The sequence below is a fragment of the Apteryx rowi genome, unplaced genomic scaffold, assembly GCF_003343035.1.
Source record: "Apteryx rowi isolate R43461 unplaced genomic scaffold, aptRow1 scaffold_29, whole genome shotgun sequence".
NCBI classification, from domain to species: domain Eukaryota; kingdom Metazoa; phylum Chordata; class Aves; order Apterygiformes; family Apterygidae; genus Apteryx; species Apteryx rowi.
This window is the reverse complement of record NW_020449307.1, coordinates 394,415-418,220: the sequence shown is the minus strand read 5'-3', so window position 1 is coordinate 418,220 and position 23,806 is coordinate 394,415. Positions and strand designations below refer to the sequence as shown.

Genomic DNA, 23,806 nt, shown 5'->3' with positions numbered 1-23,806 from the left:
AATGGCTTTACATCCATTACTAGAGTTACTAGATATTATTGCAGTATGAGTAAATAAATTATAAGCAAAAATAGGAGCTAAACTTGCTGGCTAAAGGGTGTCGAGAGGTCAATTAAATTAGATTTACATGATGTTTTGCCAGGAAAAAAAAAAATAGCATCCTGGATAACAAACATCTATTATTATGAATCCATCCGGTCTAGCTACATCTAGTCTAGATGTGGCTGTCTCAGAAACAGAAATCAGAATGATAGACCCTATGATGAAGAGAGTGTCTTCCAGGATGTTCATCTCAGTCTGAACCTGGCTACTGAAAGTTATTTATTATTGCTATTGATTATCTTACCTCACCATGGTAGGTGGGACCCATGAAAAAATGGAAAAAAGACAGTATACGAGGCCACTGTGCTTCCATGAAAGAGAGAGCTGACAAGTGTTTTCCAAAGCAAAGTTTTAGTTTGCCAAAGTGGGCAGTTTCCTAGAAACTTCTAGGAATTCAAAAATAGTATTTCTATTCAGTTGCTGGCTCACTTGAAGCCTCGCTGTGAAGAGTGAGAATACTCTGTAACATTCACTTCAGTACACTCCAGTTTCCAAAGTTTAGTGTCCCAAAGGGACATGGTAGGCACTATGAGAAAAACTACAATAGACAAATTTTCTTTTTTGCAGAGGAAGACAACTGTTTTCTACTAACATAAGACACTGCATAAGTGCAAGGGACAGAAAAAGTCTTAAAAGAGTGGGGAAAAACAAAACAAAAATTCAGCCTCCAGGCTTGAGGACTGTATCTGCAAAGGAAATGAGAAATGAATTACGCTGCTAAAATTACAGTTATGGGCTAACAGATCTAGATTGTATTAGCGATTCTGCTAGAGACTTCCTGTCTCACTTGGAGGAAGTCTCTTACTCTTAAGTAAGTGCAAAGTGAGTTCAGATTCCTGCAAGCCAGATTCTGCCTCCTCTGTATGTAAAACAGGAATAAGAAAATTCCTTTTTTTGCTTTTTTTTTCAATTTAAATTGCCAGATCTTCATGGCAGTGTCTGATAAGAACCCAGCAAAATAGGGTTTTGATCTCTGATGCTTGCATAATACAAAACTTGACTGTGGGTCATTTCAGTGCTATTCAGTGCATAACCAAAAAAAATCTTTGTAGGTTACCTCAAGGTTTCTGATGCTCAGAATACGGTCAATGACGTCTGCATTCAAGGTTAATAAGACAAATTGTGCATACTCATGTTATGTGCTAGCAAACAACCATAAACACTGCCAATACCTAATTTTAGCATATCACATACAAGGTTGTTCTTAATAGTGAAAGCTAACAGTCCTTAGGAAGGACAAGTGCTTCACAGAGTTCATGCATTAAGTACTGCATTTTTTCCCAGGATATTTTTCAGAGAATTTGCAACATTAATGACAGTTTGTGACTTGAATACTACTCAGCACTGGCCTAACTTTGCTCCCACCGAAGTCATCCATGAAGTCCTATTATCTCTGATGGCAACAGAGACTGGACGGAGCCAAGTGTTTTTGGAAGTTTCATCCTGATTCAGCAACCACAGACAAAAACTACCTTAAAAGAAGGTTAAGGTTCACATGCAAGCGGTAAGTTGCGAAATGTCAGAATTAAGTCTCATGGTCCACAAGCCACAGTTCACCCCCTGTGCATATGCATTGTGCTAGAGTCTAATTACATGAACATACACACTTTCAACTGCCTCACGTATTGCATCAAGTGGCTGGTGCTCTCATGTAATGAGACCTCTTCAATAATTCATTTGATCCTCACCGTTGTGCATGTGGCCGTATTTGCAGCAGGCAATTACAACCTGCTTTAAAGACAGAGTTATCAATTTTCTTATAGCAGTTTCTATGTAGCTCATCACTACAATATGTGACTTCTTCAAATATTCATCGCTTTCTTTCCATAGCACCTCTACGTGGTGAAGAGAAGACATTAACCCATTGCACAGATGGGAAACTGGATCAGAGAATAATTAAAGTCAAAGTGTTTGTTAATTTTGGGTGTCCAATTTCAGATGCCTAAGATCTGGTTTTTTCAGAGTAATTATCATAAGTTCATATAGTTAAGTGTAGCTCCTATCTACTTCAATTGCAGCTACAAATATCTGGCACTTCTAAAATCCAGAAAAAAAAATATTGGTTTAAGATCTGGAGCCCCACTGAACAATGACTTCCATTTGAGCACCGGAAAAAAAGGGGGGTGGGGAGATGACTAGGAGCTCTGGAACCTGTGAAAAATTTGGTTAAGGAGAGTTGTTCAGCATCACATAGGAACAACATGGCACAAGGGAGCACATGGGGGCCCTCGATAGCATTTAACCTCCTTAGCTACTGGACCATCTTCCTGGCTCAGTCACTACACACCTTCTGATATCTACAACAAATGAGCCTGAAGTCCTAGATAGTAAACTTGATATTAGAGTCCTAGATCACGTCAAAGAAAGTTCATCCATACTATCAAAGACTGCCTTACTAAAATCCCTTAAAATAGATGTTGAGGCTTTTTTCAAGCTTTCCACCATTTCTGTCAACTCTTGTTTGGTTGTTTCTTTGGATATGGGAGGTTGTTTTGGTGTGGTGTGTATATCCACCTGTGTGTGCACATTTGTGTGTATTGCTTGATAATACAGGGATCTAATTAAAGTAGAATGAATATTTTGAGTGGCGTTCCATATTGTGAACCTTTGCAAAGGAATACAAGTTCTCCAAACAACCAAGAGAATAGTATTACAAATACATTTAGAATTGAACTATTACGCCAAGAAAGGAGAGTCTTTTGAAATCATTAGTTAGAGGTGAAGAGCTATCTTACTTAATTTGAAAGTACTTCTTGAAAAGAGTATGTATTGCAGGCATCCTAGTGCCAAAATCCTTGCCTTCTAGGAAAGGCAGCGGCTGCTCTGAGAGCGGATAGGAGCATCCAGCCAGCTCTACACGGCTCATACCTCTAGAGCCACGGAGAAGGGGAAAGTCCACTTAGAGCATTTCAGGACAGAAATTATCCTTAATTTCAGTTGCAGAATTACCTAAAAGGACTTGAGGAAACAGAGGGTGATGATGAATTTTACTAGTGATTTCTTCTCTTCCACATACATACTTTTAATACACTATTTTTCATCTGTTTTCAAGGTAAGGCTCCCATTCCTCCAGCTTTCACACTTTCTCTAGGCCTGCCTTGTCCTCATCAGTTGGGGCATACTGCAAATGCGGCTGTTTTGACACACTATGAGAACCAAAAAGAGAAAAATTGGGATCTTCCTGAAAGTTTCATCATAATTTCTTTGCTCCAGGCCAATGACCAACGGCCACAGAACTGTCTGCCTGGTAGGAGAGCTAGAAGCAGCAGTGGTAACAGCTTCCTAATGCTATTCCTATTTCCAGGCTAAGGAATGGCACAAATTCTTCCCCTGAAGGGAAGTGAGCACATTTGCAGGTTATGGCATACTCTAGTCACTGCCAGGTGATATCAGGAGACTGAATTTTCTAGGAGAAAGACTAGCTCAGTGGCAAAAGTACTGAAGAACTGGGAGATAGGGGCTAAGTGCCTAGTCTGGGACAGAGCTGGATAATCTCTTTGTGCCTCAGTTCTCCCTCTATGGAAAGGGGAAGACAAATTAAAGGCAAGTGCATGGCCTACGTTTTTTAGGAGGACAAAGTAAACAATCAAAATGGTCTTTCCAGGCTTCATAATCTACAACATCCTTACCTCTAAGGTTAAATTCATTAACAGTAGTAAGGCACTCAGATGCTAGAAGAGGTTATATAAAGACATCTGAGAGGCAGTACCAGGGCCCATCTTCTCCCATCACTGCAAAACATTCCCCCACTGCTCTTGCATTTTTTTGACCCCAAATCAGCAGATATCATGAAATTCTTCTTCCTTTCAGAACAAACAACAAAACAGTTCAAATCTCAAGCCATCTGCAGCAAGGAAGGACTATTCTTTACTGTAGAGATCAGCAACCTCAAGGGATGGGGGAGGGGGGGAAGAGGGGCGGCCTGCTTTTTCTTTCCCAAATCAGTTATTGCTTAGGCCAAGAGAAATCCAGCAGGAGCTGGAAAATGCTGCCTCTCAAAGAGGAAAGACATTGCCTATTACCCTTCCGGAAGTATCCTGGCCTTAAGGCAGTGAATTCTTGCTCTCAAGTTACGAATTCAGTGGGAGCTGGCAGTCACAAAGACTCATTTGATGATTTTCATGGTGGGATTGCACACGTGCCTGTGTGCGTATACATGAACATGTGTAACCGCTGTGGGCACAAGTGCTGCTACTGGAGTTTTAAGATCTACAGTTACTTGTTAGGGTCTGTTTTAGGAGTTGTCTCTTTCAGTGGTGGTCAGATCTCCAGAGGTGCCCATAAAGATGCTGAGATCTTCTTTAGAAGAGCAGAAATCTGAGTAAACGAGTGAAGGAATGAATAAATCATTGGTAACATTTTCAAAAATGCTTAAGCCATGTAGGGCACATTTACACCTTGCAAGGAACTACCTGAAGCTAGTGCTTGGTAGGTCCCCACACCACAGAACAACATCGCGTCGCATGGACTTGGAAGCCGAAACACAGGAGAAATTTAGCCCTGGGCAAGTTACTTCATTCTTATATTAAGCTTCCCTTTCTGCCAAGCGTGGGCAATACAGTTTACCTACATCACTGAGATGTCAGGAAGAATATTTTTAAGAGCAATTTGAAGACAAAGCATGAAGAAAGTGTTAAGTATTATTGTCTGACTGCTTACATGTTGCTGAAAGAGCTGGTTTAGCAACACACCTTTCTGCAAAGAGACTGTATTTAAATAACATAACCCTATAATTATATTTCATTATTACTAACAATATAAATAGTTATTTTAGACCATTTCCTGCCCTGAGATCTTTCCATATCTGTCACATTCCAATTAAAAAAGGAAACAAAACTATATTCTATCACTAAAATGGCAAACTAGTCCCATTATTATCTCTTGGATGCAAAGAAGGAAAAAAAAAAAACTCAAAAGGATTTTCTAGTGCCCTAAAATCTGAGATACCATTACCTTTACATTCTTAATACTGGCCAGCAGACCACCCTGTTTCCCAAAGTTAAATACCATAATTTGACTCCATGGCAGTTCGAATATATTTATTTAAAGTGTGCAGCCTTTTTAGTTGTTTTCCAATGAAAATGGGGGTGAGAGTGGGGGTGTGTGTGTGTGTGGAAACAAATGGCCGGTAACAGCAGAAAGCTTTTAAAAATCCATCCTTTTTCATACACAAGAAAAGTGAGCCTTCAATGCCTGTGCATAAGCACCTACGTAATTGGCTTGATTTTCAAGAGCACTGAGCTTTCAGCAGTCCCCAGTGAGACCAGCAATAGCTTTCGGATGCTCAACAATTTATCACGACTCAACAATTTTCCTCCTGGGTATTATTTACCAAGTGTGTGGTATACAGTAAGCTAAAACATTTGAAACTGTCATTTTCAGTTGGATTCGAACACCTAATTCTGTTAGACTCCCCTGAAACACCCCCAAGTATTTCCTCATGTTTTTTCCCCTAGATCTCACTGCAAAAAAAACAGACCTCATTTAAATGATCACTGCACACTGGCACTCAAATGTCAAGACTGTATCATGCTGGTAAAGGTTACATAAAGTAATGATTAATTAGTCCTTTTCCTCATGCAGATTTTACTTGCCTGTCAAAAAAAGACAGTAGATGATTGCCTGGTCAAAATATGCATTATTTCCAGCTCTCTAATATCCCTGAGAAGTGGGCAGCAGTTCAATTTGCCAGCAATAATTTATTGTGTAGAATCAAAATTCTGCAGGCAACCTCTTCTCATCTGTTACTTTCAACATCTCCCACAGCTATTTGATTTTCTTCCTGGCTTTTTGTGTTAACTGGTCATCTCCTGCCAAATCCCAGCTATCTAAATAAGACACTGCAAATTTTTCAGTATTACGGCTGTGTTTCATCCCTGCAGAGTGCCTGTACTTCACAACAAACAGGCGGGACCACATCTTTCAGCAGCATTACACAGATATATCTGAGGAGGACATTTGTCTGAAATACCCTAAATAAAATAAAATAAAATTAAATTAAATTTTAAAATGGGGAATTATCCCAGCTTTTTTTAACTTCATCCTGAGTATTTATCCTGTGGCCAAAGTCTGAAGCATTTTCCAATTAAAAAAAAAAAAAAGGAAAGAAAGAAAAGAGTAAATGGCTTGCAGGCACTGAAACCTGCTGCTAAAAATGGACGGGAGTCTTCAATGCCATCCTCGGCCATCTGCCTCTCTGCTGCGGTGTCAGGGAGCACAGCAGCGAGGGCACCAAGGCAGGCAGAGACAGGCAGGAGGAAACAAAACTGCCTCCAGTCTCCCAACCCCTTTACATACCACATCCCAGGAGGGAGTTCAGAAAGATTAGCAACAGCAACTTCTGCAAAAATCTTTCTTCCCCCAAAATCCATAATTCCTGCAGGCAAGACTCACGGATGGATTTTCTTTATTTTTTTTAAAGAAATTTTGTAGCCTTCTCTTGCTTAATTCAGGTTCACAAAGCAGAGGTAAATGATTTTATTGGCCTGTTCACCTAAGGTAATAATGTGGCTTAAAACACTATTTTTGTGTATTCTCTCCTCTCTCCCAAGATATGAAAAAAAAAAAAAAGTATTGGTAGTTAAAATTTTAAAAGAAATTACTGCAAGTGGACAAGTCAGTGTCACACCTTTTTCAGACAGGCTTAGGTCTTCACTTTCACACACCGCCGACACAATCAGTCTTCTAGAAATTAACCAAAGTTGATCTATCCTTGAGCTAGTTATATTATCCAGGGTGATGAAGAATATAAAAAAATGGTACTCAACAGTCTTTTTGCTTAGGGCCATGCACTAATCTTCATTTGGTAATTGAAGGCTATTTTGATGGAAAGAAACTGTATGGAAACTGTCAAGTCAATGAAAAGTAATGAAGTACAAACATCCGAGTGTCACCTAAATTCAGTCTCCTTAGAGCAACTGTCATCTCTTGTTTTATCAGCAGTTTCAGCAATAAAAATAAATAAAAGTTATGCATAACAGCTGACAAGGAGCCAGCCACACGTAAAAGCACAAACAGTATTTGGTGAATGGCTCGAAACAAATTAATTCCATTTCCTCCCCAGAAAAGTTTCTTCTTGACTGAAATAAAGCATTTACGCAAGAAATTGGCTAGGGAAAGGCAAAGAGCAGGCTTAGTGGATATTAGATTCACTGTTTCTGGCAAACCATAGGCATTTGTGGTCAAAAGTATAGGAACCTGAATAGAACAGAACAAAACAGCATGTATAACTGGTTTACATGGTTTGAAAAATGTATGATGCTGTCTCCCGGGAGAAAGGGCATACTCATGTAGCTGCACCGTGCTCACTCATTAACTGCTTGCACAAAATCTCTGGCACATATATTCTTGTCTGCAGTATTAGGTAGAACCTGTGTATTACAGTAGATTATGCCACAGCAACTTAGCTCCACTGTCCAAATGAAAAAAAAAAAACAACAAAAAAAAGATTCTTGCTCTCTCTCTCTTTTTTTTTTTTTTTTTTTTAAAGAGGTCGAGGGAAAGATGAGCAAACTGGGAAACAAGAGCAAAGAGAAATAAGCTCTAGGTTCAGTGAGAGGACTAGAAGTAACATGAACACCCAGGATCCCACTAGGATTCATTTAGGCTTATATTTTTAGCCTCAACTACATACATTATTTCTCATGTGTATTATACATGGCCTCCTGAAGAACTCAATTACTTCATATCTTTGTGTGCAAAAGGGAATTTTTTTTTTTTAAACTTCTGCTAACAGAAGTAGCAACAAGCCAACCCCTCTTTTCTTTCTTAGAGCAAGGTGGGGAAGAACTTTATGATCCCCCAATTTTCTGATAAATTAATTGGGGGATGCAGGGTTAAGTCTAGGTTGTACCACAAATTGGGGCAAAAACCCCAGCTTTTCAGATTTTTCGAAGGACCAAAAATGTAGCGCTTATAACATATTTTGGCAGCAGGAAACGATTTTCAGAGCAATGAGAATTCTTTGTTTTGGTAAGTCCCCACCCCTTCAAAGCTGAATTTCAATCAGTTTGTTTTCCATTTTAATGTAGATGCATTAAAATTAAGTGAAAGTTAGTTTACAGTCCAAAAGTGTTGAAATCTCCAAATATGCAGATTTGAAAGTTCTCCCCAAAATATTTTGAGTTAGGGGATTTGATGGAAACAGTACTGCATGACTGAACTACATTTTACAGTAAAAAAAACAATACATCATGGTTTCAACCATCTCTAATCCACAAGGCAAACAACTGAAGAGTAGAAATCTGGGCTCAGCCTGTGACAGTGGCTGTATGCCACTGATCACTGTAATAGCTGGTGATCGCGTAGTTTTCCGTTGGAATTTGTACCAGGATGCTGAAAAGCTAGAAAAAATTCTCCTTTTTGGCAAAAGATGCAAGACGGCAATTTATTTACTGATCCACCCAGATGCTAAGAGCATTATAACTAAATGGAGAAATTCTAGAATTTATAGGAACCTATAGGAATTTATAGGAAGTCTACACTACCTGGCAGGTAGGTTTGGCAGAAGGCCTACAGTCCTGGTCCCCAGGTGCAGTCTAGTCACATCCTACCTCCAGGTCAGCAGAAGACCAGTCTGAACACTATTTCCCCACAAGCAAGAGGAGGGGAGCCAACCGGTTCTTCAATAAATCTCCTGAAACAAATGGTGAGAAGACCAGACCTGCAACCTTGTTCCAGCATGTAAACATGGGCTGATTTATACTGTGGTCCTAATCATGAAGTCCATTCTCAGCCAAAGCTCCACTGGAGTTCACACATCAGAACAATTAGGAGAAATTTGACTTCTGAAAGTAGCACTGCTTCCACCATGATAGAACTGTACAGAGAAGAATCATTTACAATATTCAGCTTTTTCTATTGTAAAATCTAGATGAAAATACAATGGGCCAGCTGGAAAAGAACTGCTAGCAATAAGTTTTTTGCTCTTGTAGATTTAAAGCCTCAATTTTCTACACAAGGGTTTTCACAGTGGTGAAAGATAGCATAGGCTCAATGAAGTCAATAGAATTCTTCTCAGTTTGACCATTGGCTTCGAACAGCTCTACATCATATTTCAGATACATCTAATTTTCAGAAATCCTTACAGGCTCTGTTTTAAACAGGGATAGTCTGTTAACGTGCAGCCCCGTATCAGTGCCGAAGCCCCTGACACACTTGTGTCAAAGATGTCCACTAGAGAATAACAGGCTTCTAATCTCCAAGAACAATGCTACCAAAAAGATGGAGCACCTGAGGAGGCCTGGGCCATTTCAGTGCTCTAGCAAGCTTTAAGGGGAAACTGGATAAGTACTTGACAGAGAAATCTAACATGGATTACTAAATAGAGAGAAACCACATCTAACTTAAGAAGTCACTGAGCTGAAAATAGACAGAGGCTGGGAGAATGCTCAAGGGAAGTATTTTATATGCTTGTCCTGTTCTTACTCATCCCTAGGCATCCACTTACAGCCACTGTTGGAGACAGGATACTGGGCAAGATACCCACGGTCTAAATATGGCCATTCCTAACTCTTCTGCCAGCCCTTCCTACTGCTCTGTCTGGAGAGACTGGAGAGAGAAGAGCATGCTTATGGTTCGCAGTTGTGTTGCCCTAAGGGACCAAGAGTGGAAGGGCACCAGCAAGCCCAGGACGAGGAGTCAATAACACACCTTCCTGCACTGGGCAAAGCCCTGCGTCAACATTGCAGGAGGGTTGGCTGAAGCACAAACAGCATTTAGGCACATTAAATTACAAATATTAACCTTCCTCCCATTCTTCAAATAAAGACTATAACCTGATTAATTGATCCCTCAGCCTTTGGACTTGATTTTTTTTTTTCTGTCTATCAATAACTTTCTTCCTTGTTTACAAGGAAAAAAACTGAAGGCATCATCTATTTACTTACTATCAGCCTTAAAGATGCTGTGGGTAGGAAGGTGATAACTATCAAGTAAATGAGTAGTAACCAAAGTTGGCTAGTCCTACCAAGAGATACCTGGGTATTTAAACATCAAGGGAGAACTGAAAAGCCTTTAGCAAGGAAAGTCAAAAGGTTCACTAATCAATATACATTTTACTAATGGACAAGTCTTATGTGCTAAGTACTTTCCAGGGCTATTTCTTGCTGGATTTTGCTGCCCCATACATTCACAACTGTTCTTTGTTTTATCTGACTGATTTAACTTGGAGTGGGGGAATAAAACTTCTAATTATAGCATGACTTGCAACAGCAAAGTCAAGCATCAATATAATCCATGTAAAACCATGTATTACACCTTACGAGGAAAAGACCACAGAAAAGAATTCAATTTAATGCAATTGAAGCCTCTGCTGATTAAGTTCAGCAAGATGAATCTCAAATACTCATTACATTCAGTGGATCGGCATTCTCAGGAATATTTTTAAGTTAATTTTTGCTTCAAACATATTGGGACATTAAAAATATAAAAAGAGAAGGCTACCAGTATTATCAGATTCTACTAAACTGTGAAGAGTCAGGATTTCTTAAGAAAAAAATGAAGTTTCTATACGAATTTCCTGTGTCATGAGAAGCAGTCAATGCTTATTACACTCAGTGCAATAGCATTTACAGAAAGGAAATTTAGAACATACCAAAAAAAAACAAAAAAAACCCTTCCTTATCCTTCCCCACTTTGATCAATTCTCCTCCTTTATCTAGTATCACAGCATCTAAGAATAAAAAAGAGCCTGAAGTTTTTGCTTACTTCTTCCCTCGAGCTATATCATCTGCTTTGCAGTAGCCTGTTTTGTACAACTAACAAACAACGACTTTAAGTTTCTTCTGCTCTCTCTCATTTTAATATGAGCTAAATTGCGATATGTTTTCCCTGTATATCCTTGAGTTTCTCTCCACCATTAGTCACAGAATGCTGCACATGCATTTGAAGGTAACCTGTTTGCTCCTGGCCATGAAAATAGAAAAGTAAAAGTGCAAGGCTGATACCACACTCAAGCCCGGTCACAACTCAATGTACATTAATTAATTCCTACAACCATATGAAGATTAACTATCAGACCCCTTTAAACTCTACACAAAAAGAGTTAAGAGGTTGGTCACAGTGTATGATTAAGCTAAATTAAAGACACAAAATACATTCCATGTAATATGCAACTGCATACATTCACCCCCAGTCAATTACATGTTTATTATGGTATCTCTGACAAGCTAAATTAACAATAAATCAATGTCTAAGTTATGAATTCACTTTTGACAATAACATACTACAACTAAGCCTTAAATATCTTAGTGTAACTATTCAGCTACAGACATAAGTGAAGGTAATGGAGTCAAAAACTGCAGACTAATTGCTTCAGCTGAAGGCTTATTATCTCTCCAATTTCAAGCATAGCAGCAGTTAAGCAGTAATATAAACTACTTTAGTCAAGGGATTGTGAATCTTTGTACTTTTATTTTCATCTCTCTTAGTTTTTACAAACAACAAAAAACAACAGCCATTTGTTTTCAGACTGACAAATGTAAGAAGATAAGCTGAAAGGTTAAAAAAAAAAGCCTCGAGATTTGCTTATTTTTACTATTTTACTCAAACTCTTCCTCTTCTTCTAACAGGTTTTCCCAAGATTGTTTCCTTTGTAAGCTCAGTTTAACTCTTCATAAGTACTTTAATCTGCCTCATCCCCCTATTGCCATGAGAAATACTCAGGGCTTGATTCCCCACTAAGTCAAGATTTGTGTAGTGGCACCTGTGAAAGCAGGTGCAACGTGGGCACAGGCTTTCCTGGGAGAAGATGGTGCCACTTCATAAGTCCAAAAAGCTGCAACAACCCAAAGTGCGAGGCAACAACACAGGGCCAGATGTCTAGACGTTCTCTCAGTGACTCATCTCTATCCACTATCGACTAACTCTCTCCCTCCCTGCACTTGTCAATTCTAACAAATTTAGTCTATCCTCTGTACTCAATCATTCTTGCATTTTGGCTTAAAAAAGCCTTTGAGCAGAAATCCTCACTCGCAAGGGCCCAGGGAGATGGCCACGTCCCATCACCAGCCCCTACCACCAAGTGTGCTGCAGGAGCCCAGAGGCATAACCGCGATGGCAATGCTGCATGACTATTTGGCAAGAGACAATCCCAGAGTGGGGTCCCAGTTACACCCCTGTGAGCAGATGTCATTCAGCAGACTAGGACAAATTTCACTGTGAGAAATTATCATCTATCTGCAGCTTCCACCAGCAGTTTTGATCACAAAATAATATCACATAGTAGTAATAGTCATGCATTGCTAGGTAATTACCACGCTTCATGTATACAGCACAGGTTCTCCCTCAGAAAAGCTTTACTCCAGCAGCAGTGGGCACAGGCAATCAGGGCACTCAGCTATGGGTAATGCAAGGGAGCATTAGGAAAGCAGAGCCCTTTCCCTGGGCAAGATAAGGAGTTTAACCCTTTTCTTCCTCCTGTCCTTCTGGGGATTGTTTTCTCTCACAAAGATCACTGCTGTTTTTCCCCCAAACATACCCTCCCACGGGGCAGAATAGAAGGCAGTGCCTTTAGTCCTTACATGTTAAAGTACTTATTTTGAAGGCAAGGTATTTCTGAAGAGACACTGGGTGAGACCTGGTAAAAATATAGCCTCCTTCCCTGCTTCCCTCCAGGTAGGCAGTAGATTAACACAGTGACCAGCAAGAATGGAGAAACTGAGACAAAGTGCTGTGCCCAAGGGCACAACATGAATGCATGGCAAAGACAAGACAGAAGACTGATCTAACTCCCTCCGTCCTGCAAAGCTTGCAGCTAGTCCTCATTTTGTACACCAGTCTTCTGTTAAGGCAATGACGTAGCCCGTTGCACTGCCATCAGAGCAGCCACTGCCACCTCATGGGGCACTGCAACTGCTCAGTATGGTTTGCAAAGCATGTAGAGATCCTCAGCCAAATGCTCTCCCAGGAATGACAAGTGTGATTGCTGCTGTGTACAACAGAGCTGCCGTTAGTTTTTCTCCCTCCCCTGCCTCACTGCTACTGCTGCCATTCCCCTGTGGGATGGGAAGGGTGTTCCCACATGCTTCCTGCCTCCTAACCTACTATGAACCTATCTTCAGCTTCCTTTCCCTCCATAAGCTTCTTTTACTACCAAATCCACCCATATTTAAGCTGCACCTCCCATAACTCCTCCAGCTGGTTAACAATTACTCTTTAGCCCATGGATCTTCTCCTCTCTCATTTTCTTGATCTATGGAAGACTTTTATCCATGTCCTGCCATGCATAGTTTGGCCAAGGAAGTGGAAAGTAGGCATTTCATCTCCTTTTCCATTTTATTTAACAATTCCCTCTAAGTCCGCAACTTTTCACAGGGCCTTCTCTTTACACTGGCAAGGCTCTAGGCCTCAACCTTGCTTCATAGTTATACTGGCTTTCAGGAAGTGTCCCAGGCCTTGAACTCTAGCACTTTTCTCTTGCCTATCTGGCTTCCACTTCTGGAAGGTTTCATTCATAGCCTTGATCCCACATACCTCTGGCTCACCCTCCCACTATTTGCTTTCCCATTTTATTTTTATGGGATCCTAATTATACTGCAGTATTCCTATTGCTATAACTCAACTATTCCTTCTCAGAAAAGGTCTTTCTGTACTATGCAAGTGAGAGCAGAAATACATGTCTATATCCTACCTCAGACTGTAAATTTGCTTCTAGTTCCAGAAATCTTAGAATCAGATGCAATCCCAAAATTCCATGTATTTTCCTTCTCTCTCTCATTTGCAAGGTTTTTTATAACTATTTTAAGTCCTACCAGGATTTGCCTTTATCTTGATCTTTTTTCTGCTGAAATTCTTATTCATATCTAAGGTTTCGGAATAAGTTTTAGCTTTCAGGTTTTCTGTTATGACCCTTTCTGTACATTCTCTAAATGTCAAGCAGTACATCTCTCTGATATCTCAGGTACTTACCTGTGCAGCCTCAATTACTGTAATATCTCAGAACCTCATAATCTTTCACGTACTTATCCTCATGAGACACCATCAGGTACAAAAATGCCTTTTTAAAAAAAAAAAACACAACACATTCCAATGTAAGGGGACCATGGACACCCACACTCCCCAAGGCTAGCTGCTGACTACCACTGAGGACATATGTCTAACATGCTTGTTCAAAGTCATGTGGGAAGTCTGAAGCACAAGAAACACCAAAGTCCTGAGCTCCAGCCACCAAACCATCACTCACAGACCCCTGATAATCCCAGGCAAGCTTTGCTCTTTAATCAGAAATCAGTCCTTACCGATTCTTGCATTCTTGATTACCCTCACTAATTTCAAATACTGGTCTCCCTTCAAGTTCCTGTTTAGAAAAGGCTCTGCAAACTTGCTCAATGCACTATTTTCAATTCTGCAGGTAGTTCTTTGCACCCCCAGCAGCTCTTTGGAGAAGGAGAGATGTTATAAGCTCAGCTTTCCTGTTCTATTGCTGTGGGCACTCTCACCTCTCTGAATCTATCACTCACTTAAATCCTACTTTAGAATCATAGAAGGAAGGGCAGACAGAAAGATGAAAGAAAGGATGAAAGAACAAAAGAGTTTAATGAGAAATATACAGAATAAAGTACATAAATAATAAATATTATTGTACTCTACATCATTTAAAAAGTGCTGCCTTTTCTAACATCATCTTAAATGACCATGATTCACAGCAACTTAATGCATTACAAAGATCACAAAGAAGAAGCATTAAAGGCACAAGAACTGAAAGCAGGTAAAAACATTGTTCGCTAAGTGACTGTAGCAGTGCATAGCACTCTGCTAATGCACCACAAAAGAAAAGTTTTCTAAGAAAATTCTTTTCCTTGTGGATTGTGAATCCAATCTTATAAACCCTAGATAACTGGTTAACTTCACAGACAGGTTATTCTGTCCTGATCCACAAGCTAAAAGACAGACTTAATGAGAAGGACTTCAATGCAAGGTATCTCTGCCAAGAATAGGGAGAGCAGTAGTCCACCAATGGTATCCCAAGGAGAAGTGGTACCACACCTCCCATGGGTAATCTCTGCTTGACCTGTCAAGTTTAACCACAGTTTGAAGCTTACGCAGTCTCGAGTAGCATGCTATGGAATTACACCACCACTTAGAAGCTGTGTGCGTAGAAGATCACCAAGCACAAGGGGGTCTTGACACATCTGAGGCCTTCCAGAGGCCCCTCCATTTCAGTGTTAAACACCAAAAACACTTTTCTACAGCTTTCTCCTTTTCAGACTCTGGTTTTATGCCAAACATGCTCCTCGCCATCTCTGTCCCCCCTCCTCATTGCTTAGCTGCCTGCATTCCACATAGCAAATTAACAGCTTGAAAAGCCTTCCAGTTCAATACAATTTCATGTTCTTGAATACAGTGTTCTCAGGAGCACTATTATGGAAATTTAATCTCTTGAGAAATAGACCAGATACCATTAACAGAATGAAACACAAACGTTCTCTGTGACTTCCTGGAGAAAGCCTGTGTTGGGTCCACAATAAGGTATGTAATTTCCAGAGTGGTTATCAAGAAAGAACAGTATTGTCTCATATCAATAGTTTTCTTAAAAAAAAAAATGCACTGAAACACCTAACTCCCATTAAAACTAAAATAATAGTAATAACAACAACAACAATTGTTTTCTATGCAAGTCAAAGTTGGGTTTTTCTTCCTTTCTTTCTCTTGCCAGCCAGCTTCTACAAGTGGACCTTGCTCCCTGCTTTCTGTACAACTATAAGAAGCAGAGCCAAAACACTGCATCAAGTCAGCTAGAAAGAGGGATTCTCACAAGCAGGGATTCACCTTTGGGAAATGACAGTTTTCCATTCCAGCCAAGAACGTAGGAGCACTGCTATCACAAGTCACTGAGATAATATGCTAAATTAGCTCATCTCCTGGGAGACCTACTCCCACCTGTTCCACAGCTCCAGGCCAAGCTACTCCCAGCCCACTGTTGAATCCGGGAGTGCAGAGGTATGCCACGGTGCTCCTCCATCTCTCTCTGCGTGGATGTTGTGCCACTGGGGCTCTACAGTGGGGAGTCCGAATGTACCAATTAACGGCACCGTAAATCAGAGCTTTCCTGCAACACACTCAGCTCAGTCTGCTTCCAAATATAAAGCTACAATGCTCAGCTAAAATCTTGCTAAGAATACATAGCAAAGTCAGTCGTGGCTCTTTTTAGTCCAGCATACACTGGGGATGGTATTGACAAATATAAGAGCAATTTCCTTCCCTGTTTTGACAGATAAAATTCACAGGATATACTATGTGCCTGAATCTGCTCTCCACTGCAGCCTCTTTACAGTGTGAAGGGATCCTGCACTCTTTGGAGCCAATTTGAACTGTTCCCATGATGTAAAGAGGCTTTAGTGTTATGGAGAATCAGGATTGTTGCACTCTTTCGGATAAAGCATGTTGAACTGGCACACAGTGACAAAGATTTGCTGGACAGCATTCAGGTAAAGCAGAACAGATCTGGAATGATTTTAAGTCATACCTCATGGAAAAAATGAACATTAAAAAAATATCTTCAGATCCAGGAACACAGTTCACATGAAATTACATTTATTTAAATACATTACCCCATCTCTGCTAAAGACATGTGGGGTACACCTAGAATTTTCATTCAGACCAGAAGCACACTACTGAAACAAATCTCCTGATTATAGCCATCTACCTTGCTTTATTTCACATTGTAGAGCGGCTTCATAACATGCAAACCGGCTTCTTTTTGAAGGAAGCTAAATGAGAAAATGCTCTTCAACCACTAATGAACATCTCACCAGTCTAGAACTAGCTTGAAATATTCCTTCCCCTCGCCTCCAAAATGCATATACGGGCTTCGGGACCTCAGCACCATCTCTTATGGGTCCATATCACTTCCTAATGTAGGCATAGCCATAGACAGTTCAATAATGGCTCTTTTTGATTTAGCCCACTCTGGGAATGAAGTGGCAACATAGCTTATAAAGGTTGAGGATACTTGTGACCTTGAAGGAAACAATAGGGCACATGGGGACTGACATCACTTGCTACAGGAATCCCAGAATTACCTGAAATACAGCTGTTTAGGGGAAAAGCCTGCAGAACACACCTAAAGTGTGTCTTTTTTTTTTTGCTCTTTGGACAAATTTGCTCCAATGGAGACACATTTTAGCATAGGACATTAGATATTCCAACAGCACTCACTCTGCAACATACTACAGGCTATTTCTGTGAAGTGCAGAGTGGCAGGGGAACATTAGAAGTGTGAAATATTAATCTTTCCATCCTTTTATTCCTGAATCAGGACTAGGTTTTCCAAGTTAAGTATGTTCTCTCTCCTCTTTAAGATACCTATCATTGGAAATTTCATCTGTTCTGTAAAATTTGAAATTGATTATATTAATGACAGTTAATAGGCAGAACTGTTCTATTGATCCAAATCCATTCCTTAATAGAGCCCACTCCAATAAAAAGCAGCCCTTGAGCTATTTTGCCTCCTAACCTAATCTTTGGTCTTGTACATGGAGCTGCATGCAAACAGTCATTAATAACCTTGTCTAGGGTATGTGCATGTTTCAGAGCAGGATCTTGCTCCCTATAAATCCATGACAGCTCTTCCTTATACAGGAAAAGAAACAGGAACAATCATTTATTCTGAATGTTCAAGTACCAAATTAACCAATCAACCCTTTGAATATGTTTTATAAAAGGTGTTCTTTGATTATTTGTGATCCTGATGTCCTTGATACGCTTAATCATTTTTAAAATACTTAAAAGAATCATTTTAGCATTATGCCTATTACCACATTTTCATAAAAAAAGGCTCCTTATTTTTRTGTATGACTGTAGAGATATTTGCATTCCCAGAGGCCATTAAAAGTAGGAAGAATTAGGCTAAATTATATGCAATATATTAGACAAACAATTTTTCAGGCTAATGTTAAAACAGTATCTTCAGATCTTCAGCTGGTGTAAATTACTGTAGCACATTGACCCAGTACTTGACCTACTGTTGCTATTTTCTTCTTTTTTAATAGAAAAGGAGTTTTAATGATATATTCATGTGTCCAGCTAACAACCCCCAAGACAGAGACCAACGTTTACTAGTCCTCTTGAGCCTGATCCCAAGCCTAGTAGCATCTGCAAGCTTTTCTATGGACTTTTGAGCACTGGATCTAGCAGAAAAGCAGCAGTAATTATTGTACAATGCACCACATCCATCTCCAACCATTTGAACAACAAACCATGGCTGTGGCAAAAGCACCTAAGTGTATAGGGGCAGCTGCATCCAACCTACATCTTGGTCAAGCAATCGCACCTGACTGTAAAAGACAGTATTACCCATCACGTACTGAATGTTTTCTGTACATTATGACTAAAAGACTTAAAGTTCAGACATGTGAAGCAGATGAGCAAGGAAGTAAGTGATTAGAATTCTGAAGAGTTGAACCAGCATGGAGGTGGCCAACGCTGCCGGTCAGGAGGCAACTTTACAGAGACGTTTTTAATTAACAAACAGAAGAGAGGGATGCTTATTACTTGATTTCAAGCAGGTAAGGCATTGCATTGCATATTTCCACGCTCTAATCATTTTTCTAATTATTATAATTTTTGCAAATCTCAAGATGAAACACACCTTCCTTTCTCTATGGATGTGTGGGTCTGAATTAGATTTTCGTTTACACATGCAAAGCTTCTGCAGATGTTTTTAAACTTTCCCCACCCTGCTTTGCAGTGTCTTTTAGCAGTCATTTTTTGTTTTGGTGAGCATGGCAGGAGACATAGAATATACTTCAGCCAGCTGTGTAACTTGTATGCCTCTGGATCAAGAAGATACCACAATAAGGAATACAGAAAAGGGACAGTCACAATCTCTCATGACAGCAGCAGCTGCTTCTGAAAGAGACTGAACCCTCTACAGTCAGACTAGCACTTTGCCTTCAGTTTTATCCCAGGTACAGCTTTCAGTTGCTTGATCATTTTTTAGCAAGAAAATAAATAGCATTTCTTGGTATACACAAGCCAATTTTCTGCTGAAAATAGAATTTGGATAGACTCGTTCAATTATAAACTACTTTAAATAAGAGTTTAGATCTGCATGTGGTGTAAAAAGATAAAAGTGCACTCAAATCAATGGACACAGATTAGATTTGGCCCCCCACTGTCAAGTCATCTTAATAATAACACATTAAGGAAAAAAAGAAAAAAAAAAAAGGAGTGAGGAAAGTTGCTTACAGACTCAAGCATTGAATATTCATCAATATCATTGATATTTATATATGCCTGATGTTTCTATTTCATGCTCACACTAGGGCAAAGCTAAGAGAGAGTGTACCTTCAGAATATTTAAGCATACCACATGAATATTATTGCAACTCAATCAGCTATAGAATATATTCAGTCAAGACTCTGCATAATACTAAAGACATATTCTGGGCATTTGTACTTCATGTGGGAAGAAAGAAGTAGCAAAAACATGGCAAGTCAGTAGCAAAATGGCATTTGATGGATAACACTACTTGAAATAAAAACAATGTTCCTTTATAAAGACAACTGACTTACACTTTTTGACTTACAAAAATTGACACTTTTATACAGCTTTAAGAAGGGGGAGGGCTGAGCCTCACAGTTCTCTTTGTTCAGACAAGGCAGTTTTTACACTCCTTCCTCCTATAAAACAGCTGTATTAATTTTAACCTGCAGCAGTGACAAAAAATACATATTCCAAAAACAATAGAAAGAGAAGCAGAAAAGCACTGCAGATGAAAGGTTAGATGAAGGCACATTTTCTTCACTCTCAGTATCAAAGTTGTTTTCTTCTTATTTTAACTGAATCATTAGTCCTGTTTTGGCCATTAGTAAAATGTCACCCTGAAAAATGCAGATTATACTATGCTAATTCTAGCGTGAGGGTGCCCCATGCTTTCCCCTCCCCATTTCCCTAAAATAAAGCACCAAGAAAAAAAAAAGTGCAAGGCGCTCAGCCTGTCAAGCAAGGAAGAACTATTTTGAGAATTAATTTGCGTCCCGAGAGATCTGTTTAAAATAGCCTCCCATGCTGTCCTAACCGATGATTAAAGCGGCGAACTTCCAGCATCTTAAGGAGACAATGAAAGCCCACGGATGCGAGAACGGGAGCGCAGAGCCTGCCCTGCGTTTCCCGTAGGCAGCGCGTCCGCGCGCAGGGAGGGGAACCGGGTCTGGAGCAGGATGGAGCTGCCGAGCCGCTGGCGCACCCGGAGCCCTTGAGTCTTTGCAGCCTTCAGCCGGAGCCCAGGTATCTCAGACCGGACTTTCCCTTGCGTCGCCACTTCTTAGCTATACCCGTCGCTTAGGGCTAACAAGGTGCCCTTCCCCACCACCCCCTGCTTTTTTTGACAGGGAAAGTTTCTACTTCGTTCTGTCCTGACGAGTACAATCAAATAGGAATACTTCTGTTGAAACCAGACGTGGCAGAGAAAATTAAGTCTTTAACTTTCCACCCCTGCAGGAACACATAAAGCACCTACCAAGGGAAAGAAAATGAATCAAATTCTGATAGGGTGCAAGCACTGCAATTTTCTCCAAAGTCAACGAGAGTTATGCCTACTTATGGCTGGGTTTTGCCCCCGGATACCGACTGCACACACATTCCCAGCACACACTGTACCCTGAAGCGCCTCTCAGAGAAAACGTCAGGCTAAAAATTCACCAAAAGTGCATGACAAAGTACGTAGCTGAAACCTACTTTTGCAATTTCATGTCCACCTGCAAAGTAGCTGTAAAAAGCCTCGCAAGTTCCTAATGCAAAGCTGGGATTACTCCAGCGAGAAGGGGCCTCTGTCCCAACATACTATAACCGCACGCACGCACATGCAGAACTAGTTACAGAACAAACCTCTACAGCCTCGAAAAAACGGTGCAGTCTGTTAAAAATAGCACAATTTCAGGTCTGTCCGTCCCCCCCCACATGCACATATCAAGAAGGCAAACCTTGAACCCAGCTACCCAGTACTTTCCTCTTGCCACTGATTGGTGACTCAGTTGACAATTCTAGGAATGCACACAAAGAAATAAAATAAAATAAAATAAAATAATAAATCATACAAGAAACACAGAGCTATACAATGCAAATCTGCATTTGCTTTAAAATCAAGGAAAATAAGCGTTACCTGTTCTTGTTGTTGGGCTTGTTTCCCTGATGCATTTTGCTCCTTGGCTGTAGTCATGCTCACCTATTTGTGCCCACTGCAGTGGCAAACAGGATTTTACAGTGTGTGTGTGTGTGTGTGTGTGTGTAAGCTTGTGTGTGTGCGCGCGTGTGTGTGCGTGCGTGTGTTCAGACATACACACACACATACACGCAGAGACTAAAGGGATGAGGATGAGTAACTAGTCCATCACTTAATCAGCAGCTGAGAAATTTCCCACCCCCACGAGAAGAAACAAATAAAAATGCAAGGCAAAAAAGCACTAGTCTAGCTGCCTTCCCCCTTGAGCCTCTAAAATAAAAGCAGAAGAAGGAGCAGGAAAAAAAAGGATGCTGTGGGGGCTTCTTCAATTAGCAACAGCCTCTGCAATCGTCACAGAAACAATGATAACTGCTTGGCAACCAGCAACTGGCAGCTCCGAGCCGGGAGACAGCGACGTGGTCCTCGCTCCCCACCTCCCCGGCGGCAGCGCGAGCTGCGCATGCCCGGCCGCCTCGCAGCAGAGCGTGCCTCTCTCGCAAGGTGCAGCAGGGAGCTCGGCAGTCATCGGCGCTCCCGCAAACGCTCCCGATGAAGGAGCCGCAGGCGCGCCGGCGTGGGGATTCAAGGCCCCCCTGCCGCCGCGTCCCCCGCGCCCCTCTCGGCGGCGGGGAGAGCCCGGCGAATGCAGAAAGCATTTCTGGCGGAAAGCACTCTCCTCTCCTCCAACTTGTTCCTGTGCAAACGCCCCGCAGCCCGCACCTGCTTGCGCTCCCCATCTCCGAAGGGAACGGCTCCAAGGCGCAGCGTGCGCCCGGTGGGAAATCCCTCTCTCCCCCACCTCCCTGGTGGATGGGGCAAGTGGGGAGGATGCAACATGTCCTTCGGGGCGAGCAGTTCCCACCAACGGGATGCACACAGCCGGGGCGATCCCTGGTGAGCCGCTTGGCTGGCTGCTGAAGGGTGGCACTTTCACCACGGTGACACGTGTCCCCAGCTTCTCCCCTGCCCAGGCATCTGTCTGCATCCCTAATTCCGTGGGGGCTACTTTGCGTTGCTCAGTCAACCTTGCTGCCTTTCGTGAACTTTGAGCTGCCAAGTAGGTCACAGTGCCCGGTCGCACGCGAGGCACGCGCTGCCTGCGCCGCTCCGCTCTGGCTCAGCCATCTCTCCGTGGGCGGCCTGGCGCAGCAGACACGGCGGAGCTGTCAACCGAGGCTTTCGGCACCGCTCGCCTGCCTTGCTGCCAGCACGAGGAGCGCTGGAGGGAGACGCGAGGAGTGCGTGGTGCATAACGCAAGGATCGTGCACCAATAGCCCTCGGGGGATCTTGCGCAGTTGGACAAAACTTAGAGCAGCGTGAAGGTTGTTCTGAATTTGCTGGGGACTGATGCAATCCCCAGCTCACCTCAACATCAGGTGATGTGAACCTGCCATGATGTTGCCTTTCGCCTCCTCTCATCTCCTTCCCAGCAGGCCCAAAGCGCTGGACTGGATCTGGCTTAGGGCTCACATCTGTGCTTTGTATAAAAGCTAAATGTTCCCTCAGCCATGTGATACTGGGATCTCGGCTAAGTCTGCAGACAGCCAGCTAAGAAAGGGGACTATCAAAATATTTATCTGGCAATCAAGTGATTATGCCCCATTTGAGCCTCAATTTTACATCACAAATTTGTTATACATGGTCACGTTCACCAAGAACACAACTCGGCGGAAAGCAGTACTCCTTACACCCAGAATGAATTTCATCCTCAGCGTAGGGTCAGATCAACAGCGGGCTGAGCTTCCTAGAGAATATCTACTAACCACCATTAAGACCTCCTAAGTATTTCTGCATTTTCACCATCACATAGCACATCAGGTCATATAAACTGACAAAAAATCTGCAGTACGTAATTTTGCTGGTAGGAAACTGGACAATATTGTCTCATCCCAGATGTCAGAATCCAGGCAACAGCTCATTAAAAAAAAGTGAATAACACCTCTCTAACAAGAAGCAATAATTTACATTTAATTCTAACAGCCCGTGTCGACCTCTTGCTGGGTCATACTGTGGCACAATCCCAGCCTACACTGCAGTTTCATCTCTTTCGTCTGAATAGTTTTGGTCGCAATATTTTGTGAATGTTTATAGAGGCTGTTCTTTCTCACACATTTTTCCCCAGCCATCAGAACAGGATTACTTTCAAGGTCTTGTATGACTGGATCAGTTTGAATTTTCCAATTGGTTCAGTCTGTTTTTCCACCTGTTGTGGATAGCAATTGAGTCTTGCTTTACTCCACGCTTTTGCTATTTTTATTCCCAGGAGCACTTCAAACTAAACCAAACTGAATTTTGCTTTTCTGCTTCCTTGCAATATGTCCTGGAAATTTCTGCAAAACTGGTCCTTCTCACTGCATAGTCCCTTTCATTGCGCTTCTGACACCTCAGTACTTACACTGGCAACCACTGAACTTGTTAAGTCTACATTCACTGAAAATAAATATATTTGTTCTTATTTGTTTATCTTTGCATGCCCTCTCTAAGCATTTTTAATTCTTTCACAGTTAACAATTTAAGACACAGTTTTCACTAGCTGTGG

The 23,806-nt window shown here is 41.3% G+C and overlaps 1 protein-coding gene across 2 annotated transcripts in view; it reads right to left on the bottom strand.

Annotated features, from left to right (window-relative positions):
- The window catches only part of DPP6 (dipeptidyl peptidase like 6), a 437,043-nt gene that overhangs the window by 250,313 nt on the left and 162,924 nt on the right, over window positions 1-23,806 (bottom strand). The window contains exon 1 of one of the 2 annotated variants that reach the window (XM_026069253.1): window positions 21,207-21,263. The exons of the other annotated variant lie outside the window; for it this stretch is intronic. Within the exon in view, the coding sequence (XP_025925038.1) occupies window positions 21,207-21,263 (57 nt within the window). Of the gene's footprint in view, window positions 1-21,206; window positions 21,264-23,806 lie in introns of those variants that run through there. 2 annotated transcript variants of the gene reach the window in all.